We start from the raw sequence: 24582 nt of genomic DNA, 5'->3' as shown, positions 1-24582 counted from the left end.
CTGACCCTTGGTGCCAGACCACTCGAGGGTGGCTGACACCTGCATCCCTCACCAAGCACATCACCCAGGTGACAGCAAGAGTTGGAAACCCCAGGCCTCCTCTAGGGCTTGTGGCTCAGTGGCAGGTGTCCAGCGAGTGCCCTCAATGGGCCTGAGTGGGTACAGAATCTGCCCTCCCCCAACCCAAAAGCCCACATGATGCCATCAGCCCCAGGCCTAGTGCAGACCACAGCTTGGGAAGCAAAAGGGAGATGACAAAATGGGTGTGGACAGAGGAGGCTGGGGTGAGTGGGCAGTTGGGGGGCCTGGGCAGGTGTTTGACTGAGCCTGGGGTCCAGTTTTATCTGGGCCAGGTGGGGTACAGCGTTTTCCAGGCTCCACTGAAGATAAAGCAGCCCCTGGCGTCAGCAGGGGCTGTGTCCTGGGGCCATAAACACCAGTGTGTGCTGTACTAGCCACTGGGTGTCAGGGGGACAGCTGACAAATGCGGTGGATGCCCGGCCCTGTCTTCCAGGAGCCAGTCACCTGAGCCCCAAAGGACCTTTTGGGTCTTAAGTGACAGAAATTCTAACCACCAGTGTTTCAAAAAAAGGTGAGTTTCTTGTCAGGCAACACAAGTCAGGGCAGGGGTGGGAGCGGACCCCAGAGCAGCTGACCAGTCTGGATGGGGGTGCTCCCCCGTCACGCCACAGGGCCAGCTTTTCCACAGTGCAGGCTGGTCAGTTTCCAGGTAGGGACACGGCAGGGCGTGTTTTCTGCCCGGGGAGTTGTGCCTGTCGGGAGACAGCCCCATGACACTGCTGTGCCTCCGGGGAGGCCAGGAGGGACAAGGAGCGGTTCCTTTGGGTGAGGGTCTGTGGTGAGGCACCAGGAGGGCCATTGTCCGCTGGGGGGCTGCTGCCCCCTGGGGGTTCTGGAGGTCGGCAAAGGTCAGTGCACAAGGCCCAGGGTGGCCAGCTGAGGAGAGGGCCCCACAGGTGGCAGGCCAAGCAGCTCAGGTGTCCGAGGGAGGCTGGCCAGCCCCGGGTTGTTCCCGGCCATCTAAACCCCCTCTGTGGTCAGCAGCCACCAGCTGGCTTCCCTCGCCACAGTGCTGAGAGCCTGCTGGGAAGGAAGGCCCCCCCTGAGCGGTGGGAGCCAGCAAGGCAGGCCTGGGAACGGGGGAGGTAGCTGGCTCAGAGGTAAGGGCCAGGACGCCGTGGCTCTCAGAGTGAGTCCCCACAGGCCAGCCTGGGGAAGATGGGGAGCCCAGAGACAACCAGGCCTCCGCCTGCACTCCTGGGCCCAGGATAGCAGCCCCCATGAGGCTGAGGGGTCCTTTTGCCTGGTGAGCAGGACAGCCCAATAGGGCCGATGCCAGGCAGAGCCTCGAGTCTGAGTGAACCACATTCGGCCCTGGCCAAGGCAGGGGGCACCATCAGAGAGCACCCACACCGCCCTGAAGAACCATGTCCAGCCAAGGCCTCCTGAGACTCCCAGGCCAAGCAGGGAAGGCAGAGCACACAGCACAGCCTACGGCCCCCCAGCTGCTCTCACCAGCCGCTGCAGAGTGGGTGCCCATGCCCACCCTCATCCCATGCTCCCCAAACAGGCTTACTCCAGGGGCCACCACCCTGGGCCAGCATGTCAGCCACGGAGGACACGAGCACCGAGCAATAGTTGATCTGGAGGAGGGAAACACGTCCGGGAAGCTCCAGGGCTCTCTCAGGACAGCAGGGGACAGGCAGCCTCCCCATCTCCCCTCCTGCCAGGGCCCCCACTGCCCTGTGACTCCTCCCTCTGGGAGCTGCTACTCAAAGGCAGGGGTGAGTGAGGCTCCCGTGAGGCATGTAGAGTGAAAGGCGAGGGGTCTTCAATGTGAGACCCCTCATTTAAGGCTGTGGCCTCTCAAGTGGCAGGGTGGGAGCAGGCACAGGCGGGGACGGCCCCTCTTCCCCAGGACCCTCCTCTGCCCACTGGGGTGCTCCTGTCCTGGCTCTGGTCTGCCTCATCTCTGTGAATGACCAGGCAGGGCTGTGGACACATCCCAGTAGCCCCACGCAGCCACCCGCCTCCTGTCAGGGAGGGGAGCTCCGGGGCTCTCTTGCCTGTGACTCCAGACACTTGATGCGCTTTTCTTGCTCTCTCAGCCCCCTGAGGTACTTGGCAACGAAGTCCACTCTGCGGCAGGAGAAGGGCAGGCTGTGGATGGCCACCCAGCGCTCTGCGTGTGGGGAGCCTCCGCATCCCCCCAGGCCTCCCTGTGTTCCCGAGTCTGGGGTGCCCTGTCCCTTTCCCTTCCCCCCTCATACCCAGATCTGGTGGCACCAGGACCCCTCAAAGTGCACCTGGTGCAGGTACAGAGCACTCTATGCCTTCCCGGTAGGGCCGGGGTGCCATCCCTGCCTGGGCACACCCCCCAGCAAAACGGTGCAGGGCAGGCAGTCGGGAACAGGCCCCTGGAGCCAGGGCTGGAGGGAAGCCAGGGGTGGGCAGTCCCACTCCTGAGACCACAGCAGGGAGGGCACCACAGTCATTGTGCATGCTCCCTTTTTGCCTGGCCGGCTGTCCCAGCAGGGTCCTGCACAGGTCAGGCTGGAAAGCCAGGCCCCTGGGCTCGGCCAGAGCCCTGCCCCTACCCCTTCAGCGTCAGTTCCCCAGCTCAGATCCTCTGTCACTGGCGCCAAGGGCACATCCCCGCTTAAAGACAGCCCGACACCCACCAGTGATCAGGACAGGCCCCCGCACCTGTGGGCGGTTTTCCGCAGCACCTCCCCCTCGCTGTCCCTCCTCTGCTTCTCCATCTTGCTCAGGAAGTTCTCCTTCTGGACTGTCTCCCAGGTGACGACTTTCTGGTCCAGGGTGTCTGGCAGGTCTCTCTCTGGGAAAGCCGGGCAGCAGCCAGCATTACTAGAGCATGTGGGCCTCAGTGGCAGAGCCCAGGCCTGGTCCCGGGGTGAGGTAGGCCAGGCGGAAGGAGTGAGTGGGGCCCAGCCAGGGGATGGAGGGCAAGAACAGCCCTGTGCAGGGACGGCCAAGCTGCAGGGGGACGGGCTCAGCTGTGTCAGCCTCACAGAGCCCAGCTGAGGACCCATGGGGCCGAGGAGGGGCCCAGGTCTTTCCAGACCCGCCTCCGGCGCACAGCCCCACCCTGGGACCCGCCACCTAGGCCTCATCCAGGTGTTCCCGCTTGTGCTCCGCCTCACCCAGGTGCTCCCGCTTGTGCTCGGCCTCCTTCTTGAAGACCCTGCGGAGCGCCAGGCTCAGGTGGCTGAGCAGGATGAAGGGCGGGGCCAGGGCGGGGCGCTCGTGGTACTCCACAATCAGGTTGTAGCGCTGGAACTTCCAGAACATGTCTGCGTTGCCCTGCACCACCTGGAATGTGTAGCTGCAGGGGCACAGCCGAGCCGTCACCTACCGGCTGCCCACGCCCACTTGGGGGACACATCCCCCCTGCACCCTGATTGCTGCTGGGGAGCCCTTTTTGAAACCGAGACCCAGCACTGCTTCTGCGTTGCCTCTGGGGTGTGTCACGAGGGGTCCACTCTCCTTGGGTCTTCCCTTGTCCACTCTGCTCTCCTGGACAAGCCCAGAGTTCTCACCACAGCACAGGTCCCCCAAAGACCCAGGCCCTGCTTCCTGGGACTGGGAGGGCGGCCCACAGAGTTCCCGGTCTTGGGCAGGCAAAGCCCCTCAGTCCAGGCTGTGCCGCCTCCTATCTGCCCTGAGGCACCAAGCCCCACCCTCCACAGTGCACCAGGTGGGCTGCAAAGGAGGCGGTGTTAGGGAATGACCCTCTGCTCCCTCCGCTCCAGGGCTCTCTCCTCCAGGGGTTGGGTGGAGTCACCTGAACATGGCGATGAGCAGGTTCATGAGCAGCACGTTGGTGACCAACAGGAAGGTAACCAGCAGGAGGATGACCAGCCAGTTGGCATAGAGGCTGGGGCAGGACGGCGAGTCCTCCAGCAGCAGTGGGTGGGTGGAGCAGTTCACACGGGCTTCTGGAAGGCAAAAGTGCTGTGGGGACCAGACTGGGGGCGGCCTCAGGCAAATGCCCCAAGATAGTTTAGTCCTGGTGTTGAACCCAGGGGACAGGGGTGCTGGTTGGGTGACCCACTGTCCCAGTTCACCCAGGACGGCCTGGGTTTTAGCAGCAAAACCCCCATCACAGCAAACCAGAACCAGACGGGTGGTGAGCCCCACCCTGGGCCCCCTCTGCCATGTCTGCTGAGCTTCCACCAGGGTCTGGAGTCAGCCAAGGCCACAGGCCCTGGAGGTAGAGCCAAGACCCCTGGAGGGATGGAAGGTGGGGGACAGAGGGGTCACGGCACACAGGTTTCTGCTGGTTGTTGCATGTGTTAAAACCTCCACCCCTCCTCCAAAAAAAGCCTCTGCTGTTGAAGGTTTGGGGAGAGCTGCTGAGGGAAGGGAGATGGGGTCCTTACAGCAGGACTTCTCAGAGCCTTTACAGCACTAACACCTGTGATTATATTCCAATCTGGGGAGTAATTCTGCCACCTTTCCAAAATGTATTGAGCCAGCAGACTCAGGACAGGGCTTCCTGCAAGCCCTCAGGCACCGATCCCGCACTGGGTCACTCAAGTCAAGAACATTCTTCAGGCAGTGCAGTCTGGGAGCTTGCAGGCTGAGCTCCCTCAGCCCTGGGCAGGGACACCCTGGAAGGGCGGCAGATCTCACTCCAGTCCCTTAAAACCAGACCCTCACACCTGCTTCTCCCTTGCAGGGCTCAACCCTGGACCCCCACCCCACCCCAGCCTGCAGGGCAGGAGGAGGGAGGAGGGAGCCGCAGTGGGCGTCAGGGTGATCAGGGTCCCAGCCAGAGGCCAGAGCGTGCCCCGGCCGTCCAGGACCACATATCCGCTCCATATCCTAATGGGAGCTCCTCTCTGTCCTCCCTCCCCAGCCTGCACGCTGGCGTGTGTCTGTGTGAGCCTGTACATGTGTTCGGATGTGCCTGGCACACATGCTCATGTGTGTCTGCGTGTGAGCACACTGGCACACATACGGGCACATTCAAGTGTATCTCAGTGCCTGCCAGCTCCAGGTTGCCCTGTGGTGGGTTCTGGGGGGTCTCCCTGTTCCCAGGTTCCTGCCTCTGTGCCTGGGTCCTGAGTTGGAGGGTCCGTTCTCCCTCCCAGGGTGAATTCCTGCCTTGTTTTTCCCGAGTGAGTTATTGTGATGCATTGGCCCATGTGTGAGTTATTGAGTGTTTGTGTGTGCACTGGCAGTCAGTGAACACCAGCCCTCCCCACGCTCCCACCCCAGGCCTGCCCCTCCTCTGTCCGCCCTGGCCACCTCCAGCCCATGAATCTGTTCCTGGGCAGACTGATGACCCCTGTCCTCCCTGCACTCTGGAGGAGCGGGCCAGGGCCAGCCTGGAGAGCCTGTTTGTGAAGCTGTAAATCTGTCTGATAAAAGCAGCTCTGAGGAATGAGACCCCCACACCCTCCCCAACTCTGTGATTTGGGAAGGCGTCACCAGGCCGGGCTGGAAATTAAATTGTCCCTAGGGCCTGGAGCCCCGGAGAACAAGCTCATCACCACAGCTCAACCTCAGCTCCGGCTTGGCACGAGTGCAGAGTGGGGCAGGGGGCTGTTCTGGGCTCTGAGGAGACCTGCAGGCTGTACAGGAACTGTCTGAGCCTCAGTCTCCCTCTCAGCCCAGCCTGTGTTAGTGAATAACTCTCTGCCCAGCAGCATAAGGGGCTCACAGTGAGTGGTTGGGGTTCAACCTGAAGGGCCCAGACACTTGCTTGGCAGCTGAACGAAGCCCAAGGAATTGCAGCTCAGAGAGGAGAAATGACAAATCTGAGACTGTCAGTGGGCGGCCGGGGCTGGCCCTGGTGCAGGAGTTCCAGCACGGGGCTCTGAGATCCCTGCAGCACCACAGACCTCCCTGAAGCAGCACTTGGAGCAGGGATCCCTCGGAGTCTGTTTCCCTGCCTTCTCCCATCGAGAAGGAGGCTACGGCCAGGCCTGTCTCCTCATACAAATGGCTGGGACTGGCCCACCAGAGATGCAGCCACTCAAGAAAGAGGGGACACCCAACCCTGCCCTGCCTGGAGGCACCCGTCTAGAGCTCCTCCTGCCCCAAGGGGCCCTGCGGATGGGGCAGTGTTGGAGGCCATATGGTGAGGGCAAGGTGGGGTCGCAGGCAGGCAGGGTCTGGTTAAACTAATGGCCTGGAAAATGAATGCCTGTGATGAGCAAACACCAAAATGTCAGGAGGGGCTGCGGGGGCTAAGAAAACAGCCCAAGGAAATGAGCTGCGCTGGGAGAGGCGATTTCCATCACAGCGTTGCCCCTGCCTGTCCCCGGAGGCCTGTGTTTGCTCCGGTCTGGCCGTCATCCCATCAACAAATATTTATCTCGGGTCCTGAGTGCCACTCCACAGAGGTCAGGGTCAGGGCTGGGCAGCACGTTGTGCCATGACTGCCCCGTGCCGGGCAGCCCCAGTCGCCTGACACCACCTGAGCAATGTTTCCCTGCACCTTTTCTGCCGGATCTCCAAGCCTGTGGCACCCTTTGAGGGCCCCAGAGGCTGGCTGGCTGCTGGTCCACCTTCCCAGAGGGGTGTGTCCCCTCCCAGGTCGGGGCTCCTCACTGAGTCCCAGCCATCCCAGGGGCCTGGACAGGTCCCTGCCCCACCCCAGAGCTCCCCACCAACCCATCACTACAGAGGCCCCCATGGCCATGCGGCTCTGACCCCCGCCCCCTCCCCACTGCACTGGCTTATGAAAAAATTTCCAGAGCCTCCACCAGCCCCAGCCGGCTACAGGGGTCGGCCTGGGGACACCAACAGGCATGGACAGGCCACACACACACGTTGCGGTGGATCCCCAGGAGCAGCCAGGGTGCCTTTAGGAGCGGCCTCATGGCGGAGGGGCCTTGCCAGCAGGATGGCGTAGGGGCTCTGGTGGGTGCCCTAGGCCAAGCAGGGCCCTGTGGGAGGGCAGAGGCCAGGGGCTGTGAGGAGAGCCGGAGGGCCCAGACCCTGGACAATGGCTGGGAAAGCCTTTGGGCCCACTCTGTGCCCTTCGTGCCTGCCTATCCCTTCCCCCCGCGATAGACCACTCCCAGAGCAAGACTTGCCGCTTGGCCTCCCCAAGCAGGAGGCAGCCCTGGCTGCCTTGGGGTCTCCTTGTGTCTCCTTCCCAGCCCAAGGCCCAGGTCGGGGCTCCGTGACTGGAGCTGCCTCTGCCTCGGGAACCAGACCTGGCCCTTTGGGGTGTGGGGGGCCTGGGGACCAGGCCTCAGCCACTTTTCCCATCTCTGTTCCAGGCTGGGGTCTCCATGGCCCCAACAGACCCGTCTGGAGAGCCTCGTGCCCAGGGCTTGTGCACACAGGCCTCCACTTTCTCCCCGCCCCTGCCCCCCCGGCTGTGTGCAAACCATCAATTTCATCCAGTGGGATCTGCCCAAAGATCTGCAGGTAAGGCCGGTAGAGCACCCGGCGGAAGATCCACTCCAGGCGGCCGTCATGGGGGTGCAGCAGCGCCTGGGTGGTGACGCCGTAGGCCACGAGCCACACGCTCAGAAAGAAGAGGAAGAAGAAGACGTCCTTCATCTCCACGGAGCAGGGGCAGAGAGAGGGGTGTCAGTGGCCAGCCGGGTGGGGCCCAGGCAGGGGGCTCGCTGTCCCTCCAGGGCCAGGGCCCCTGGGGGCTCACCATGCGCTCTACCACGATGATCTTGGGGCCCAGCTGCTTGTGTATGGCAAAGATGTGGATCAGCCGCAGCGTGAACACCATGAAGTCCATGGCAAGGACTGTGCGGCCAGCCTCAAACGCCGAGGGCAGCATCCTGGAGGATGGGAGGCTGATGGGGCTGCAGGGCCCAGAGAGGGGCAGAGGCTTCCCCAGGGGCACACAGCATGCCGGTTGCGGGCAGGGCCAGGGCCAGGCCAGGACTCCTGAGGCCCTGAGTGGCTTCATCTTTTGTTTATTTATTTTTAAGAGACAGGGTCTTGCTCTGTCACTCAGGCCGGAGTGCAGTGGCGTGATCACGGATCGCTGCTGCCTCAACTTCCCTGGCTCAAGTGACCCGCCCACCTCAGCCTTCTGAGTAGCTGGGACCACAGGTGCCACCGCCACACCCAACCTGAGTGGCTTCATCTGGAAGCCTGCCCACAAGCTGCCCTGAGGCCACACGGCCTCTGGGCCCCACAGACCTGCAAGTGACACCCACGATGAACAGGAAGATAGCCACCATGTCACACTTGTTCCAGTTGTCCCCCACATACAGTGTGAACTTCTTCACCAGGTGTGTGTCCTCGTCTGTGAAGAAGCCCTGGGAGGGAGGCAGGCAGTCCACTGACAGCTGTCCAGCCCCCCTCGCTGGGGACAGCCCTATCTGGACAAGCTCAGATCTGTAAGGATCAGGGTTCAGTGTGAAGGCTCAGTCTGAAGCAGGGATCAAGGCTCAGTCTGGAGCAGGGTTCAGGGCTCGGTCTTTGACCAGGATCATGGCCACTGGTGACTGGGAAGATGGGAGGCCCCTATGCTATTCTTGTTCTACAGTTGGGGAGCCCTATCCCGAGAGGGCAGGACCCAGCTTAGGTTGCCCAACCTGAAGCTGCAGAGTGGAGGGGACCCAGGCTGTGTGGCCACTGACCTGCCGGATTTCCTCCAGCACCAGCGTAAAGACCCAGAAATAGAGGGTGACCTCGGGCCCTGAGGGGCCCTGAGGGGGCGGCTTGAAGTCCACCAGCAGGACATAGGTGAACAGGAAGAGGAAGGCGAAGTACATGACCACGTTCCCCAGGAACACAGTCACAGGAGCACCCCAGAACTTCCGCCAGCGTGTGAGCAGGAAGACAGCACGTGGGCCTCGGTCACCCTGAGCCCTCGGCACCTCCACCAGCTCCTCCACCCTGTGCCACAGAGAAGGCCGCAGTGCTGAGGCTGGCTCCCAGCCGGGTGCCCCACCAGAGTCCAGCCTCCCAGCCACCACCCGCCAGTCCCCTCCGCCCTGCCCAGCCCTCTGCCTCGCACCGGCTGTGCAGGCCATACAGCGGGCTCTTCTCCGTGTCCAGGCTGTCCAGCTCCTGCAGGTCCTCCAGGCCTGTCCTCAGGGGAGCTTCCTCACTGCGAGCACAGGAGAGCTCAGGGCCTGCAGGAAGGGCTCCCAGAGGCGCCTGCCTGGCTCCAGGCACTTGGCCATCAAAGCGCCCACTGGGATGCCGGGGCTGTGGGGAGTGGGACCCACAGGGAGGCTGGACTTGGGGGCTACAGAGTCAGGCTGCCACCAGCACCGGCGAGGCCCAGGCCCTCCCTGTGGCTCCGGCACATGCACTGCTGCCTGCCCCAGTCAGGCAAGCAGCCCACAGGCCTGACCCACCTGAAGGTGATGAGGTTGGTATAGACGAGGGCGGGGCAGAGGAAGGCTCCTAGCAGCCGCAGGATGGGCGTCCCCGCGGCCATGTCCCCCCACCAGATCCTGGTCAGGAAAGCCTGAGGTGAAGGCAAAACTGTTGGCTCCAACTCTGCACCTTTGCCGAGGCTGCGCCCTGCCCCAGGAATGCCCTTCCCCCAGGTGCCTGGCCCACGTGAGCTGAAGGGGCACCCAGCCCAGCCCTCCCTCCTGGAGCCCCCGTCCTGGTGGGGGACACGCTCCTCGCGGCATTCATTGCAGGGGTGTGGGGTCCGACCCTCCCTCCTGGAGCCCCCGTCCTGGTGGCGGACACACCGCTCGGGGCGTTCATCACAGCGGTGTAGGGTCTGACCCTCCCTCCTGGAGCCCCCATCCTGGTGGGGATGTGCTTCTTGGGCCACTCATCCCAGGGGTGTGGGTTGAGCTGTTGTGCCCTTCACTAGGGAAAAGCTTGGGTTTGGGGGTTGGGGAGGACTAAGAGGAAGAAGTGCCACTTCCACTGAGCCCAGAGGCAGGAGGAGCGTGCCTGGTGGAGGAAGCCAGGTGGGTGCCTTCCGGGAATAGAAGCCCCAACCCGCCCCCTCCGTGCTGAGGACGGGAGTGACAGGGCGGCTGCAGGCTGGGAAGTCAACTCAAGCTGGGCCCAGCTCGCCCGCCCGCCCCACCCCCGGCAGCTCTCCTCGAGGACAGCTGGCACTCACCTGAACGCCGTCGTGGGCAAAGAAGGCCTTGGCGTCAGCCTCGGTGGCCAGGTGCAGGCAGGTGGTCTTGCTCCAGCAGCGGTTCCGGCGCACCAGCAGGGCGAAGGCGCGGTCCTCACTGTTGCTGTAGCACTCAGAGAAGAGGTCTGCCCCCGGAGGCCCCAGCCGCTAGGACGAGACGCCGATGCCCGGCCCGGCCCAGCCCCCGACGCCCCTCCTCCATCCCCTGCCCAGACCTGGGCTCTGAGGCTGCACCCTGCGTTCACCACGCAGGGCCCAGCCAGGCCTTCTGCCCCCGCCTGGCCTGCTTCGGGCCCTTCCTGAACCTCCGTCCTTCTCCGGCTCTTTCCCTCCCCCAGCAGGATGAGGGGAGCCTCCGCCACACTAAACGTCCCTCATCCCGCGGCAGGGCCCAGTGTATGCCCGGGGTGTGAGGCTGTATCTTCCTCACCACGTGCACAGCGGTCCCACACTCAGGGTCTGGGGCCGCCTCCACCCCAGGCAGAGCAGAGGCAGAGCCGTCTGTCCTCTCCTACAGAGGAGGCCCCTGAGGGCACCTGGAGCCCCACGGCAGTAACAGGCAGCCCTGGCGAGGCCCAGGACCCTTCGTCTGACCCCTCTATCACATTCTGCCCTGCCGCGCGGGCCTGGCCTCAGCCGGTCACTCACCAAGGGCCAGCTGCTCGTATTTCGCCTCGCGCATGGCTCGGGCCGCCTCGGCCTCCGTCTCCAGGTGCGACATCTCTTTGAGGATTTTGCAGGCGGCCAGAGCGGCTGCCACACCTTCCTGGCCCTAGGAGACCTGGTCTCAGGAGGCCGCCCCTCCCCTGCCCCTGCAGTGGGCCCGCGGCCTCGGCTCACCATGGCCCAGAAGTAGGTGGCCATCTCGTGGTGGTTCTGCAGCACGGCCCACAGGAACAGGTCCCGCCAGGGGTTCTCGCTCTTCTGGTCCAGGTCTAGCAGCCACTTCTGGCCTGTGGGCCGCTTGGCCGGGCCCTTCTCCTGGAGGACACGGGGGTTGGCCTCTTGCTGCGGCCCCAGCCTCACCCTCCATCCCCACGGAGCCCCGCTCACCGCCTTCCTGCGACCCCCGGGCCGGCCGTCCTGGTAGAAGCCTCGGCAGGCGTCCTGCAGGAAGTCCTTGAGTACGCGGGAGACCTCGTGCAGGGAGAAAGCCGGTGGCCCTGCGGGTGGCTCGCGGGCCTGCTGAGTGCCCAGGCCGGCCAGCGTCAGCCGGGCCTCCTCCTGCTTCCGCTGCAGCAGGTCGAAGAGCAGGCTCTTGGGCGACACAGAGCGGTAGAGCTGCTGCAGCCGCCCATACGTCAGGAAGTCGGCCACGTCTGCGCCGTTGTCCACAAAGAGGCGCACAAACTCGGGCTTGTTGCTGACCAGGGCGTCCACCATCACCTCCTCCAGGTCACAGGACTTGGCGGCCATGGGCACCCGAGGGAAGCGGGACAAGAGAGTGAGCAAGAGACAGGAGGAGGGAGGCCCAAGGAAGGAGAGAGCAGGGAGCATGGAGATCCATCCCCAGGGCCAGGTCATGCAGACCCTCTCACTCTCCTGCACCCCAGCCTGCCCCCTGAATTGGGGCAGGCACAGAGGGGCAAGTTGTGAGCAAATGCTGAGGGTGTCACAACCCCCTTGGGCTTTGGGGACAGCTGGCACCCAGCCAGCTCTGCCTGGGCCAGTGAGCGAGGCAGAAGCCCAGGCGGAACCATGGCCTGGTCTTGCCCCGGACCTTGGGACAGCTGAGCAGAACGGGCTCAGCCAAGCAGCCCGCAGGGTGCAGGAGCAGGCAGCGTGGGCAGCTCGGGCAGTGCCGGGATGGGGAGGCAGGTAGGCAGGGCTGGGAGGCACCTTCCACTCCACGTCCCCATTGAAGATCTCACTCTTGGCGATGTCCACGCGGTCCCAGGCCACGGCCAGCTTGAGCTCATCCAGATAGTCCTGAGGCTCCTGGCTGTGGCTCTTGCAGGCTGTGGGCAGAGCAGGCAGGCACTGGTGAGGGTGGAGCTGAGGGCCTGACAGAGCCGGGGCACAGTGTCCCCGAAGGTGGGCTGCCTAGAGATGCAGAAACAGGAACTTCACGCTGGGACTTGAGGGGGCACATGCGCCACCTCCGAGCACCAGCAGGAGGCACGAGACTTTGTGCAAACCGCAGGAGAAGGCGTGCTGCCCTGGTCTGCATCGGGACGGCCCATCTGCTCCCATGTGAGGCAACTTCCTTGGCCGCAATGGGGGTACCCCAGCTAACACCTGGGCCTTGAGGCCACTTCCTGGCACTGAAGGTCCAGGACACCCTTCCTGGATGTTGTCGGGGGAGCACGCTGGGCCACATTTCCTCCACTGGCAAGGGCATTTGGCCATGACTTGGTGAGGTCGCTAGGGTCACTCGAGGGAGGCCTGCAGCACCTGGGCTGGGTGCGCCTGCTGGAAACCGCTGTCCTCACCAGACTAGCGCGTGAGGCTTGCCAGCCTCAGCCTCCACAACCGTGGACCCCATAAGACTATGGTGCCTCTCTCAGGCCACTGGGACCAAACTGAGACTCGTAAGAAGGGGAGGGGGAGTTCCTAAACAGGGGGGTTTTTTGACCTTCTTGTCCTGGTGAGGTTTCTAAACCCAGAGCCACCCGCAGTCCAGACACCCTTCCCAGAGCGGCCCCTCACTCAAGGTGTCCCCAGCCCCTGCTCAGCAGCGCCCCTCTCTGCTGGGGCTGTGTCTGCCTGCCAGCATCCAGCCCTTCAGCACGCGTTCGTCTCCAACAAAAAGCACATCAAATGCTAATCAAAATTTTCCATCAGTGGATGAAAAGATGCATCAACCATGGTCTGTCCACAGGCTGGAACCTGACTCCGCCTTACAAAAGGAATGAAGCATGGAATGGCATACACTGCAACATGAATAAACCGTCGAACCCTCCCGCTGCATGCAGGGAGCCATGGACACGAAATGCCCATCCGCAAATCTATAGAGACAGGAAGCAGATCGATGGTTCCCAGGGGCTAGGGGAAAATGGGGAGTGAGTGCCAAGGGGTATGGGCTCTTTCTGGGGCGATGAAGTCTTCTGGAATTAGATAAAAGTGATGGTCGCCCCATCTCATGAATATACTAAAAAACCACTGAATTGGCCAGTGCGGTGGCTCACGCCTGTAACCTCAGCACTTTGGGAGGCCGAGGCGGGCGGATCACGAGGTCAGAAGTTTGAGACCAGCCTGGCCAACATAGTGAAACCCCATCTCTACCAAAAATACGAAAACAAAATTAGCCGGGCATGGTGGCGGGCACCTGTAATCCCAGCTACTTGGAAGGCTGAGGCAGGAGAATTGCTTCAACTCGGGAGGTAGAGGTTGCGGTGAGCCAAGATCGCAGCATTGCACTCCAGCCCAGGTGACAGTTCGAGACTCCGTCTCAAAAAACCAAAAACCAAAACAAACAAAAAACAACCTCTCCCACCAAAAAAAAATACCACTGAATTGAGAGCTTTAAGTATAGTTTTAAGTTGTGGTAACAAACACATGTCATAAAACTTGCCAAATACAGAGAGCTTCGTGAATCACATGTCATCTTTCCTGGGAAGGGGTAGGCGGGTGAGCGTCACAAACGTTGGCCAGGCTGTCAAGCCCCAAAGCGGCTCAGAGCATGAAGCCGCTCGATGGCACCTGCTGTACCCACCCTGCCCGCCCTCACCTTTCACCAGCGCCTTTAGGATGACCGTGTCCAGCTCCTCAGAGCCCTCCTGCTCGAAGTCATACACGGTGAGCAGGTGCTCGTGTGAGGTGATGTTCTGCAGCTGGGCACCAGAACAGAGCCCCCATGGGGCCGCCTCAGCCACGACGGGGGCAGGGGCAGGCCGTGGTCGACACCAGTGGAGGCACAGGCAGTGTCCCCAGGTGAGCCTTGCAACCTGCATGCCCACCGCCCACCGGGCCTGGCCCAGGACCACCCGCAGACCAAGGGGCTGCCTGGGTCTCTCTGCTTCCTCTGGGCCTGAAGCGAGAGTGGGTGGGGGGCCAGGCAGCCTGAGGTGGGAGGAGTGGGCTGGAGGCTGCATTGTAGGAGCTCTCCCAGAGGACCAGCCCCACCCCCGGAGGAGGAGTCGGGAGGACAGGAGAGGGGGCAGCACATACCAGCTTGGTCCAGCGCACGATGTCCTCCCAAGAGAAATGCTCGCTGGGGAACTTCTCCTTAAACTGCTTCTCAGCCACCTTGGGCACCAGGAGGTGGGGCTGGTTCACTAGGGCAGCGAGCACATCGGCGATGCCCCCCGAGCCTGCCAGGATCAGCCACGGGGCAGCCTGCTCCACGGCCCTGGAGATCCTCTGAGATGGGAAGGGAGGGGAGAGCGGACCCCAGATCAGCTGGATGCAGGTGTCAGGGGTGCCCCCATCCCTTCCAGCCCTGTCCCAGGGGTGCCCGGAACCCACCACACCCCTCCACAAGGCTTCAGCCAGCCAGGGGGCCTCAGCCAGGCCCCTACCTCCAAGGTGCTGGGGTCACCATTGACCAGCAAGCAGAGGACAGGGATCTCGATGCTGCCAGTGCCTGTGGACAGGGCACGCATGAGGCCTGAGGACCCTCTGCCTGGGGTGACCACCCAGATCTCAGGCTCTCAGGCCACCACATTTTCTGGCCAAAAGCTGGCTCTTCCAAATAAAGTGTGGGCTTCATCTGGGCCACGTGGCACAGGCTGCTTATTACAGCCCCTGCCATATGGGGGCCGAGGGCTCCAATTCTAACCTGCACTGCCCAGCACACGCACTTTGTGGCAACAGCTGGCATATGGCTGTTAAAATACAAAGTGACATGGAGGAAACGGAGCATCCAGCCCCGCAGGTGCACTGCCGCACTGCACGTGCTCACACTGAGCATGGCAGAGGCAGCATCTCGACCACCGAGGGAGCTCTGCTGGGCGGGCTGCTCCTGACCGCTCAACAAACTGAAGAGGTACAGGAGGGAGTCTTCAGGCTTCTCCCCCAAACAGAAGCTGGAAATGAGACTTCTATATGTGAAGCCCCCAGAGAGGCCTGGACCTGCCCGCGTCTTCTGTGAGGCAGTGAACTGCCTGGAGGCGCCTTAGAATCACCCACGGGGAACTGAGCTCCCAGGCGGGCCCCTGACTTTGAAAGGTGCCTCCTGATTGAATCTGGAGGATAAACCAGGCCTGGCCAAACGGTGCCCGGGCCAGTGGGGCTTCCACAGAGCAGAGCCGGACCCTCTGACTATGTCCCCAGACTTTGACGGGACTTTGTGTTCTCAATTCTAAAGAGTGCTCAGTTGACCGGGCACAGTGGCTCACACCTGTAATCCCAGCACTTTGGGAGGCCAAAGCAGGTGGATCACCTGAGGTCAAGAGTTCAAGACCAGCCTGGCCAACATGGTGCAACCCTGTCTCTACTAAAAAAAAAAAAAAAAAAAAAAAAAAAAAAGCCAGGCGTGGTGGCACATGCCTATAATCCCAGCTACCCGGGAGGCTGAGGCAGAATTACTGGAACCCGGGGAGGGGGAGGCTGTAGTGAGCTAAGATTGCACCCCTGCACTCCAGCCTGGGGGACAGAGTGAGATTCTGCCTCAAAAAAAAAAAGGGGGGCTCAGTTGGCTTTGCCAAGAAATTACATTTTTGTTTCTAAATATTGTATATTGTTCATAGATGATATAAATAATTATATGCTTGCTAAATATTGTATATTGTTCATAGATATTATAATTATATGCCTGTTTACGAATATTATTTACACACTAGCATTTTCTTAGTAAGTCCAGCTTTTGAACGTGCGACTGGCCAGGGGTGCCCATTTCTTGGGTAACGCTGCCCTCTGGCGGCAGCATACCTCATGCCTGGCGGCGGGAAGTAGCCCTCTTTGAACTCACAGATCTCCTTTTGCCTCTTGGAGCCCCAGAGCCTCTGACCATGGCAAGGCCCAGTGAAAACAGAACTGCACCTGCTCTGGTGAGAATGTCACTGTCCAGTCAGAGCCACTCTGTCCAGCCGTGCCTCCTCCACGGCTCTGCCCAGACAGCTCCTCCTCCCAGGCCCCCACGGCCCAGGTCTCGGTGCTCAGGCATGCCAGGTGCGTTCTGCCTGGGAAGCCCTCCCCCTTCTCCCTGGTGGTCACCCCCACCCTCCCACAGGCGGGTCCCTGGATCCCCACTGGGTCCCAAGGCAGTTGCCCACCAACAGCTTCCCTGGGTGGCTGGGGCAGGCCTCACCCCCGTAGCCCGTCCTCTGCTGCGAGATGTGCTTCTCCAGCCTCAGCCGCAGCTCCGTCAGCCCATCGCCCTTCCCCGGGGGGCCTGGCTCCACGAGGATGAAGTGGGAGAGGTTGCTGTCCAGTGAACAGAGGGGACCCTGGCTGCCGCCGTCATCCTCAGGGTAGTGGACAGGAAAACCCTCCTGTGCCCATTCAGGGAGACGAGGCTGAGCCCTCAGGAGGCAGCTTGGGCTGGGTCCCGCTGCGGGATCCTCCCTGCCAGGCCGTGCACACCACGCTATGGGTCTCTGCACAACGCTTCTGCCTGAGCCTTGGTTTCTCCACCCTTCAGACAAAAGGAGGGACGAACAGCTGGGGCCCGGGGACCCTCCTTCGACAGTCAGGGGCAGGGGCGGTGGGGAGCGGATTCTTTTAGACAGAACCATGGAGACAGCCGGGGCTACCGGAAGCACCTCCTTCCCGACTCTAGGGCTGGCGTCCAAACATCCACTAGGGGCTGCCTGGGCCTCCCTCGGCAGTGCCTTAGACAGACCCCAGCATGGGGGACGGAAGCTGCTTGCTCAGGCTTGGAAAGGGCTTGGGGCCTGGGCCTGTGTGGTACAGGAGGAGGTGAGGGCCCGCGCCACAGTCTACACTGGCCGTTCCCTATGCGGTACTGCCACCTGCCGGCCGTGTGCTGGCTCTGCCCGCTCCCTGCTCTTCCTCCAGCCGGAGTCATGTCCTCCCAGAGCTCTGCCCGCTGCCCAAACCCTTCTGAGCTCCTGCCTCCAGGCCCCCAGCGGTCATGGGAGTTGGACGTGCACCTGGGCCTCCTCCAGAATGCGGCGGTGCAGGACGCGGCCCAGTGAGGCCATGCCGACAGCAACCACACGGACCTTGGTGGACGTGCTGGCCAGCGAGTGGTCGCGCACAGCCTGCCCGACATGCCTGGCCAGGCCCACGCGGAGGGCACTGGTCAGGATCCAGGCTCCTGTGGGGACGGAGGAGCTCATTGTGCCGCACGTCCCAGGTCTTCTCTAGCTGGCCCCACGCCCTAACCCCTAGGCCCAATCAGCAGCCAGTTACCTGGGAGCCAGGAGTGGGTGCTGGGAATGCCTCAAGGCGGGGTGGGGAAGCTGAGGCCCAGAGACGGCAAGGCACCCACCCAAGGCTGCTCAGCCGCGGAACTGGCTGGGCCCAGAACCTGTGAAGTGGCACCCCCACCCCGCCTGGAGCGCACAAAGTGGGGCCCAGTCCCCCCACCGGGCTCCCTCCGAGACAAATCCGACACAACTCTGTCCAGCTGCCTCTGCTGGGCCAGAATCCCAGGATGTTTTCCCAAATGACAAAGCCCTCGGCCTGTGTCTGGCTGGAAGATCTCTTTGGGTTTGCCACAATCATTTCTTTAGTGAGGGATCCTGAAACCTCAAGTCCTTTTCTCCTGGGCGTTGTATAGGCCAAGCTGCCTCAAAAAAGAGCCCAGCCATTGGACTCTGGACCCTACAGCTGGCGGCCCCACTGCATCCCCAGGGGGTCCCACCTTGTATACACCCGGTGCTTTGGTCCCAGGTGAGTGGGAGCAGGGACATCTCATGGCAGCCCATGGGCCCTGCCAGTGGAGGGGGCAGCTCTAAGGAAGGGCCAGACCCAGCTGGGGGAGGTCCTGGTCCAGTACCTAGGCACTGCTGCACCTGTGGGTACTGCAGAGGACTGGCTGAGAGTTTTGGGAAATGTCCTCGCGATGGCCTGGAGAGTCAGGGTGTCGGGCTGCCGTGTGGGGTGGGAGCGCTGCCCGTGCCGGGTGGGGGCTCACCTGTGCTCTGAGCCGCCTTCACCAGCCCCTTGCGCAGCACATCCCGCAGCCAGGACTTCATGGCGAAAGGCTGCTCCTCTCCCACCAGGGACACCACCAGGTTGGGGGCCGGCAGGTGCCACTCAGCAAGCAGCAGGTCAAAGAGCACAGACGGGGCCACTCCGCTCGGCACCCGTACAAACTGCAAGGTGGGTCTGCAGCTCAGGGCTTTCGGGGCATGGGGCATGAGAGCTGCTGGGCATTGGGGGGGCTGAACACAAGGGGGCACTGGGGAGGTGCTGAGCATGGGGGGACACTGGGCACTGGGAGGTGCTGAGCATGGGGGGCTGGACATGGGGGAACACTGGGCACTGGGAGGTGCTGGGCATCAAGGGGGCTGGACATGTGGGGACACTGGGCACTGGGAGGTGCTGGGCATCAAGGGGGCTGGACACAGGGGGTACCAGGGAGGTGGTGAGCATTGGGGGCAGGTAGCAGGAGGAGAGTGGCCCCCAACACCCCTTTTGGGACAGGGCCAGTCCTCCCTTGACCTGCTGTGTGACCTGGACAGTCCTGACCCCTTTCTGGGCTGGCATCCCCCTCAGTGAGCCGAGGGCGCTGGACAGAGGTGGGGCCCTGGATGCACTTGACCTTGCACCTCCAAATCTCTTGGGGGGACTTCAGGGGTCCCGGTTATTGCAGGGAGGTAGGAGGCCGGCCAGAGCCACTCCTTCCAGCTCTGGAACTCTGCCTGTCTGGGGGCTCTGAAAATGGCCCCAGGGGAGCAGATCCCAGCGGTGAGGAGGACCCTGGCACTCAGCTTCCAGGGAAGGAAATGGGGGCTCATGGGTTCCAGGTCAAGGCGGGCATCACCTGAGGCCTGGGGGCTGCTCCTACCTTGCCTCGCTTCTTCCCAGACCCTCCAAAGTCGACCTCGCCCCTGTGCAAGCCCAGCTCCCGCCTGGCTTCAGCATCCCCGGGGCTTCCGGGACGGGGACCTTGGACATCCTGCATGGTGGTCTCTAGAGCTGCAGGGATACCCTGGCCCTTGAGGGCTGAGAAGGCCCATCCCCACCTCCCACCCCTCAAGGGGCTGGCTCTGCCTTCCCCTGGGAAGCCCCTCTCCAGCCAACATGCACGAGGAGACCTGGGGACTTCCCCCAGGCATCTCTGCCCCAGGGACCTTCTCTCCAGCCGGGCCCTGCCCAGCGACCCCCTGCAGCTCCAACTCTCGCTGTAGCACCGCCTCAACCAAGCTCCTTCCTAGGTGAGGATAGGATGTGTGCGGCTCTGCCACTGGCGCCTGGTTCCGCTACTCACCCCACTCTGGGCACCTCAGGTCGGCCACACCTGCAGACACTTCTCCAGAGGCCTTTTGTGGGGATGACCTGGAAACTCCGAAAGACTCAGCAGAGGCCGTGCAGCCCCCTGGCCACACAGCCCACCTGCTCCCAGGACAGGGATGCGGAGACCCTGGGTGCACCTGGGCAGAGGTGAAAAGGTGAGACAGGTGCCCTCAGCTCAGGTACAGGAGGCGGTGTGGACGAGGGACCCCCGTCCTTGCCCAGGAGGCCCAGGACACACAGAGAGGGGAGGCCTTGCCCCGGCACACACAGCATCAGCGGCAGAGCTCTTCCCATGGCGCTCCCGCATCAGCAAGCGGGGGTAGAAGAGGCCGCGTGCGCCTCAGCCCTATTCCCTCAACCCTCATGGGGCTCACGTCTCTCAGCTGCCCGGTGAGGTCGGACATCTCAGGCCCTCTCTATGTGGCAGGGATCCAAGGATCCGCACTGGCCCCTCGGTGCCCTGGCTCCGCCCCTGCCCACAGCCTCATCTGTCAGCCGCCCAGCCCCAGCCTGGCTGACCTCGGCCTGGCTTGGCCCCACCTCCCTCCGATTGCTCCTCTGAAAACTCAATATTGGAAGCTGGTGCCTGAGGACAAGCCCTGGCAGGCCGAGGGCACCTGCTCCTCTGTCTGCCCTCCTGGAACCACGCGCCGGGTCACAGGCCGCTGGGCAGAGGTCTCCCTGGGCCCCCAGCCACCCTACCCTGTCTGACCTGGGGCTACCTGGCAGCTCCTGATCCCACAGAGGTGTCCCTTGGTTCTCCTGTGCCCACCCTGTACCCAGGCACTCTGGGCCATGTCCACCACAGAAAGCCCTTTGTGAGAAGACAATGAAAACCTTCATTTCCTAGAGAGGGACCCACCTGTGACCCCAGGAGGGGATACAGGAGTTGGGGGAACCTTCAGCCATGAGAGGGAGTGTCTCCCGGGACCCCTGGGGCTGGCTTCGGGGCAGAAGCTAAGGCCAAGGCCCTTCCCATTAGGCCTCTGGAGCCAGCACAGTTACTGCATCCCCAAACAGGTATGTCCAAGTCCCAAACCCCAGGACCTGGTAATGTGACCTTTGGAAACAGGCCCTTTGCAGATGTATTAAGATGTAAGTAAAGATGAGGCCATGCTGGACAGGGGAAACCCTGATTCCCAGGTTCTGATAAAGGGGACATTTGGACGTAGAGACAGACGCACAGGGCACCCTTTAAGACACAGGGGAGAGGTGAAGGCAGTGGTTGGGTGATGTGGCCACAAGCCAAGGGACACCTGGAGCCCCGAAGCTGGAAGAGGCAGGAAGGATCCCCCTCGAGGGCTTGGCCTTGCCTTTGACTTAGGACTCGGCACTGGTGGCCTCCAGAGCCATGAGAGAATCAGTTGCCATTGTTTTAAGATGCCCAGCCCAGGCTGGTTGTCATGGTTGCCCGGGGCCCCCCTGCGAGGCCCAAGTCAACTCCAGCATGACTTCCGGTGACTGCCAGCCCCAGGCAGGACCCACCCATGGGCCTCAGCCCCCTCCTCTGCCCAGGCCTGTGGAGGCGCCCTGATGCTCTCAGCACCACGTGGGCCTCAGCCGTCCCTTCGGGGTGATGCAAATCCTCCCGAACTTCTGCCTCCAGAGCAGGAACCAGCCCACGGACCGCAGAGAGGCAGGATTTGAATACGGCCTCCCGCGCTGGTGGAGACGCTTGGCGGTTTTCAGTGTTGGGAGCTGGTGTCTGTGGCCAGGCCCCAGGTGGGGGCTGGAGGCTGGGACAAGGCTTGGCATTGCTGTTGTGTCCCAGGGCTGCCGAAACAAAGGGCCACACTCTCGGGGGCTCAAAAAAACAAATGGATGATCTCATAGTTCTAGAGGCCAGACGTCCCAAATCCAGGCATCGGCAGGGCCGTGCTCCCTCTGAAAGCTCTTGGGATGGGGACTTCCCACCCCTTCCAGGTTCCCGAGGCACCAGGTGTTCCTGGCTGTGGCCGCATGGCTCCAGCCTCTGCCTTGGTTGGCGCGTCGTCTACCTCGCCTGTCTGTCTCCTCTGCAATCATTGATTGCCCAGGCCCGCCCTGCCCCAGTGTGGCTTCATCTTCATGGCGTGTCATCTGCAAGGACCCCACTTCCAAACGAGGTCACATTCTAAGGTTCCCAGTGGACAGTATCCAACCATTAGTGGTGCCCCATCTGGGAGGACACCACTTAACGCAGAAGAGGCAGTGAGGTGGGATGCGTGCTTGCAGTCCTGGGTGGGAGTCCTCACCCTGGGCGGGGATCCTCAGGCCGGCCTTCACTCCCACCAGGCCCTGCCACACCCGGCCACCCGCTGGGGTCAATCCTGGCTACATGTGGACATGTGCCCTGCAGCTGGGGATGCATGGCCAGACGTGTCCCCAGCACAGGGTGTAGGGGGGTTGGGGTTTGGCCATGACCCTCAGCCTGGGGGACGGGACTGGGCTGGGCAACACTATTATCCTCACCTTCCCCATGACTCTTATGCCATAGATGGGGGACTCCTTCTTCTCCTCCCTTCATCCCTGGTGGGGAAGCTAATGGGGGCCTGGGCCTTGGGAGGGGTCCTACAGGGCTCCCTGGCCCTTGAATTCCTTTCCAGGGAGCCTCAGCTTTGCCTCTTGGAAGTCCTGGGACGGGACACCCAGGAGCGCCCTTCAGCCTGGAGCTCGGCTGTGCCTCCCCGACTCTATGCAAGCCCCTGGGACGACCAGCAGCCATTAGAGGCGGAAGCAGCCACAACCAAAGCTCTGGCCCTTCCCAGGGCCCACAGCACCTCCTTCCTCCCAAGGATGGGGCAGAGCTGGGCACCCAGCAGCTGAGGTCAGGGAAGCTGAGCAGCAGTGTGGGGCAACCTCACCTTCCCGGTGGCCACAACCACCCCTTGCCCCACGCCCAGGCTCGGCGCCCTCCGCCCCTGCTGGCCAGCCCAGGGACTAAGGAAGCATTTGGGCAGGTGCTGGGCACCAGGCAAATGGGCCCAGAGGGAGGCGACGCAAACAGCTGGGATTTGCATGAGCAGGTGCCCGGGTCTTCTGTGCCCCTCCCTGTGTGCCCCAGGGTGGGGCAGGGAGCCGGGGACAGCCAGGGGCCTTCATGACCCCTGGCCAGAAGCCCACCCCAGAACTCCTAAGAGGCAAAACTGAGGCAGTCCCCCAGGCAGTGAAGGCGCTGGGGTTCTCAGGGCAGCGGGGCACCCGTAGCCGCAGCCATCCCAGAGACAGCCAGAGCCAAATGTGGCTTCCCTGGCTTCCCAGGACCAGCGCAGGGCAGATCTGGATGACCAGGCCCTGGGGTCCCAGCCCCGCTAATCCTCAGCAGGCTGTGTGACTTTGGGCAGGTCCCTCAGCCTCCCTGGGCCTGCCTCATTTGTGAGATTTGGGGGAATGGCCGGTCACAATGGGAGGGTGCCAGAAAGGTCCCTGCGTGCAGCAGGCGTGAAGTCAGCTGTGTGTCCCTGTGTCCTCCCTGTGAGGATGCCCCATCTCCCTGGGCTGCAGTGGAGGACATGGCTCAGGGAAGTGGTGGCAAGAGGACACAGTAGTGCCCTGGTGACCCCAGACCCCTCCCACTGCCCCACTCCCTTCGCCCTCTGCTTCTGAGCCGCACCTGCCTTTGTAGGCTGCCGGCCAGACACTGTCCCTGAAGTCTCAGATCCAGAGCCCGTGGGGCTGGCCCTCCTGCCCAGACCCTCTGCCAGCACTGGGCTGCCCCTTCCAGAATGCCCCACCTCACCCCAGTGGGGCCGGCCCTCCACAGCCCAGGGAAGTGGGGATCCTCCCTGCTAAAGATAAGGAAACTGAGGCAAGAGGCAAGGGTGTGGCCAAAGCCGCACTGTCCTGGTCCCCACTCCTCTCGTGCCCACTTGCCCTTCCCACCTGGGAGGAGGGGGTACAATCCTGCTCCTTCTCCCCACCTGGGCTGGCAGCGGTGTGAGGGTCCCTACCTGCCTGCCTTCTCCTCAGCACCCTGACACACGGCTGCTGGCCAAGGCGCAGATGGAGCCGTCTGCCTACCTTGCAGGGTGTGCCCGTGGGCCCAGCTCTCAAGCCTCTCCGCCTCCTCTTCCCCGCCCACAACTCCTGGCACCTGGGCAGCCAATGCCGGCCCCAGGGAGCTGGCTGTGAACCAACACAGGGCACCACCTCACCTGCTCTGCACGGCCAAGCCCACAGGCCTGCTGTCGCCAAAGCCACCCAGACACCAAGGGCTGGCCTTACTCAGGTGTGATTGGCACCAAGGCCCTGGGGGCATGTCCAATTTGACTGGGAGAGGAGACCCTGTGTGGATGTGGCTTCCAGGCCACTTACATTGCTGTCATTGCCTCCTTTGGCACTGTCTGGCGGGGTGGCCCAGGACCGAATGCAGCTGAAATCCATCCTGAAATGTGATGGGACAGGGCTTTTCACCTCAGTTTCCACAGTAAGTAGGAACAGGAGCTGCCTCAAGAGCATACGTCTCATGCTAGGGTGCTGGGCCCAGCTGTCCCATGGAGGACAGGGAGCCAGAGGGACTGTCTTCTCCCTGCTGTGGCCCTGCAAGGCCACGGGCCATCAGCCCCCATGGTGTCTCATCTGTGCTGGAGAGGCTGCACAGCCGTGGGCCAGCTGTGAGTGATGTCCATTCACTGGTCAGCACCGGGGATGCTCTGTGAGGACTGTCCCTGCATCCGGAGTCAGGACAGGGTGCCAGGGGGACAGAGAGTGCCTCTGGAGTCCTGCAGTCCTGGAATTGGCTCCTGCATTGCTGTTGAGCTACTTAGCCACTCTGGGCATCAGTACCTTGGAGTGTCAAACAGGGACTCTAATAGCCTGGCTTCTGGGAGGTTGCAGGTAACACATGAGGAGAACAGAGCCTGGGGTATACCTTTGTGTGCTCCTTCCCAAAAGAGACTCCAAGGACCCCCTGTTCGGGGCCCCTCAAACCATAAACTCCAGGAATGGTGGGACTTGCTCTCTGGGACCCTGGTGGCCTCTCTAGTCTGGCCTGTCAGCCACTAGGGGGCGCTAAAGGACCACGGGGAGAGTTTGAGGCAGTGGTGGTAACGGGTGAAGGTGATGGTGGTGGTGGTGATGACGGTGGCAGTAGTCATGGTGGTGGTGGTGATGGTGGTGGTGATGATATTGATGGTCATGATGGTGGTGGTGACAATGATCATGGGGACAGTGCTGATGGCGGTGTTTGTGATGATGGTGGC

At 62.5% G+C, this 24582-nt stretch overlaps 1 protein-coding gene across 1 annotated transcript; it reads right to left on the bottom strand.

Annotated features, from left to right (window-relative positions):
* Window positions 1-627: 627 nt before the first annotated feature.
* Window positions 628-19070, bottom strand: TRPM5 (transient receptor potential cation channel subfamily M member 5). Its single transcript, XM_032153804.2, has 24 exons — window positions 18954-19070; window positions 18078-18258; window positions 17089-17255; window positions 16284-16467; window positions 14554-14618; window positions 14204-14395; window positions 13764-13866; window positions 11933-12051; window positions 11147-11497; window positions 10934-11074; window positions 10742-10865; window positions 10073-10218; window positions 9339-9451; window positions 8993-9085; window positions 8613-8871; window positions 8170-8288; window positions 7670-7802; window positions 7392-7566; window positions 3827-3980; window positions 3186-3367; window positions 2728-2860; window positions 2088-2160; window positions 1598-1664; window positions 628-1101 (listed from the first exon to the last, which is right to left on the bottom strand). The coding sequence occupies exons 1-24, from the start codon at window positions 19068-19070 to the stop codon at window positions 995-997; spliced, it is 3498 nt and encodes a 1165-aa protein (XP_032009695.1). The 3' UTR covers window positions 628-994.
* Between the last annotated feature and the right edge of the window lie 5512 nt (window positions 19071-24582).

The sequence above is a fragment of the Hylobates moloch genome, unplaced genomic scaffold (assembly GCF_009828535.3).
Source record: "Hylobates moloch isolate HMO894 unplaced genomic scaffold, HMol_V3 SCAFFOLD_5, whole genome shotgun sequence".
Taxonomy (NCBI): Eukaryota; Metazoa; Chordata; class Mammalia; order Primates; family Hylobatidae; genus Hylobates; species Hylobates moloch.
This window is presented reverse-complemented; position numbering and strand designations above follow the sequence as displayed.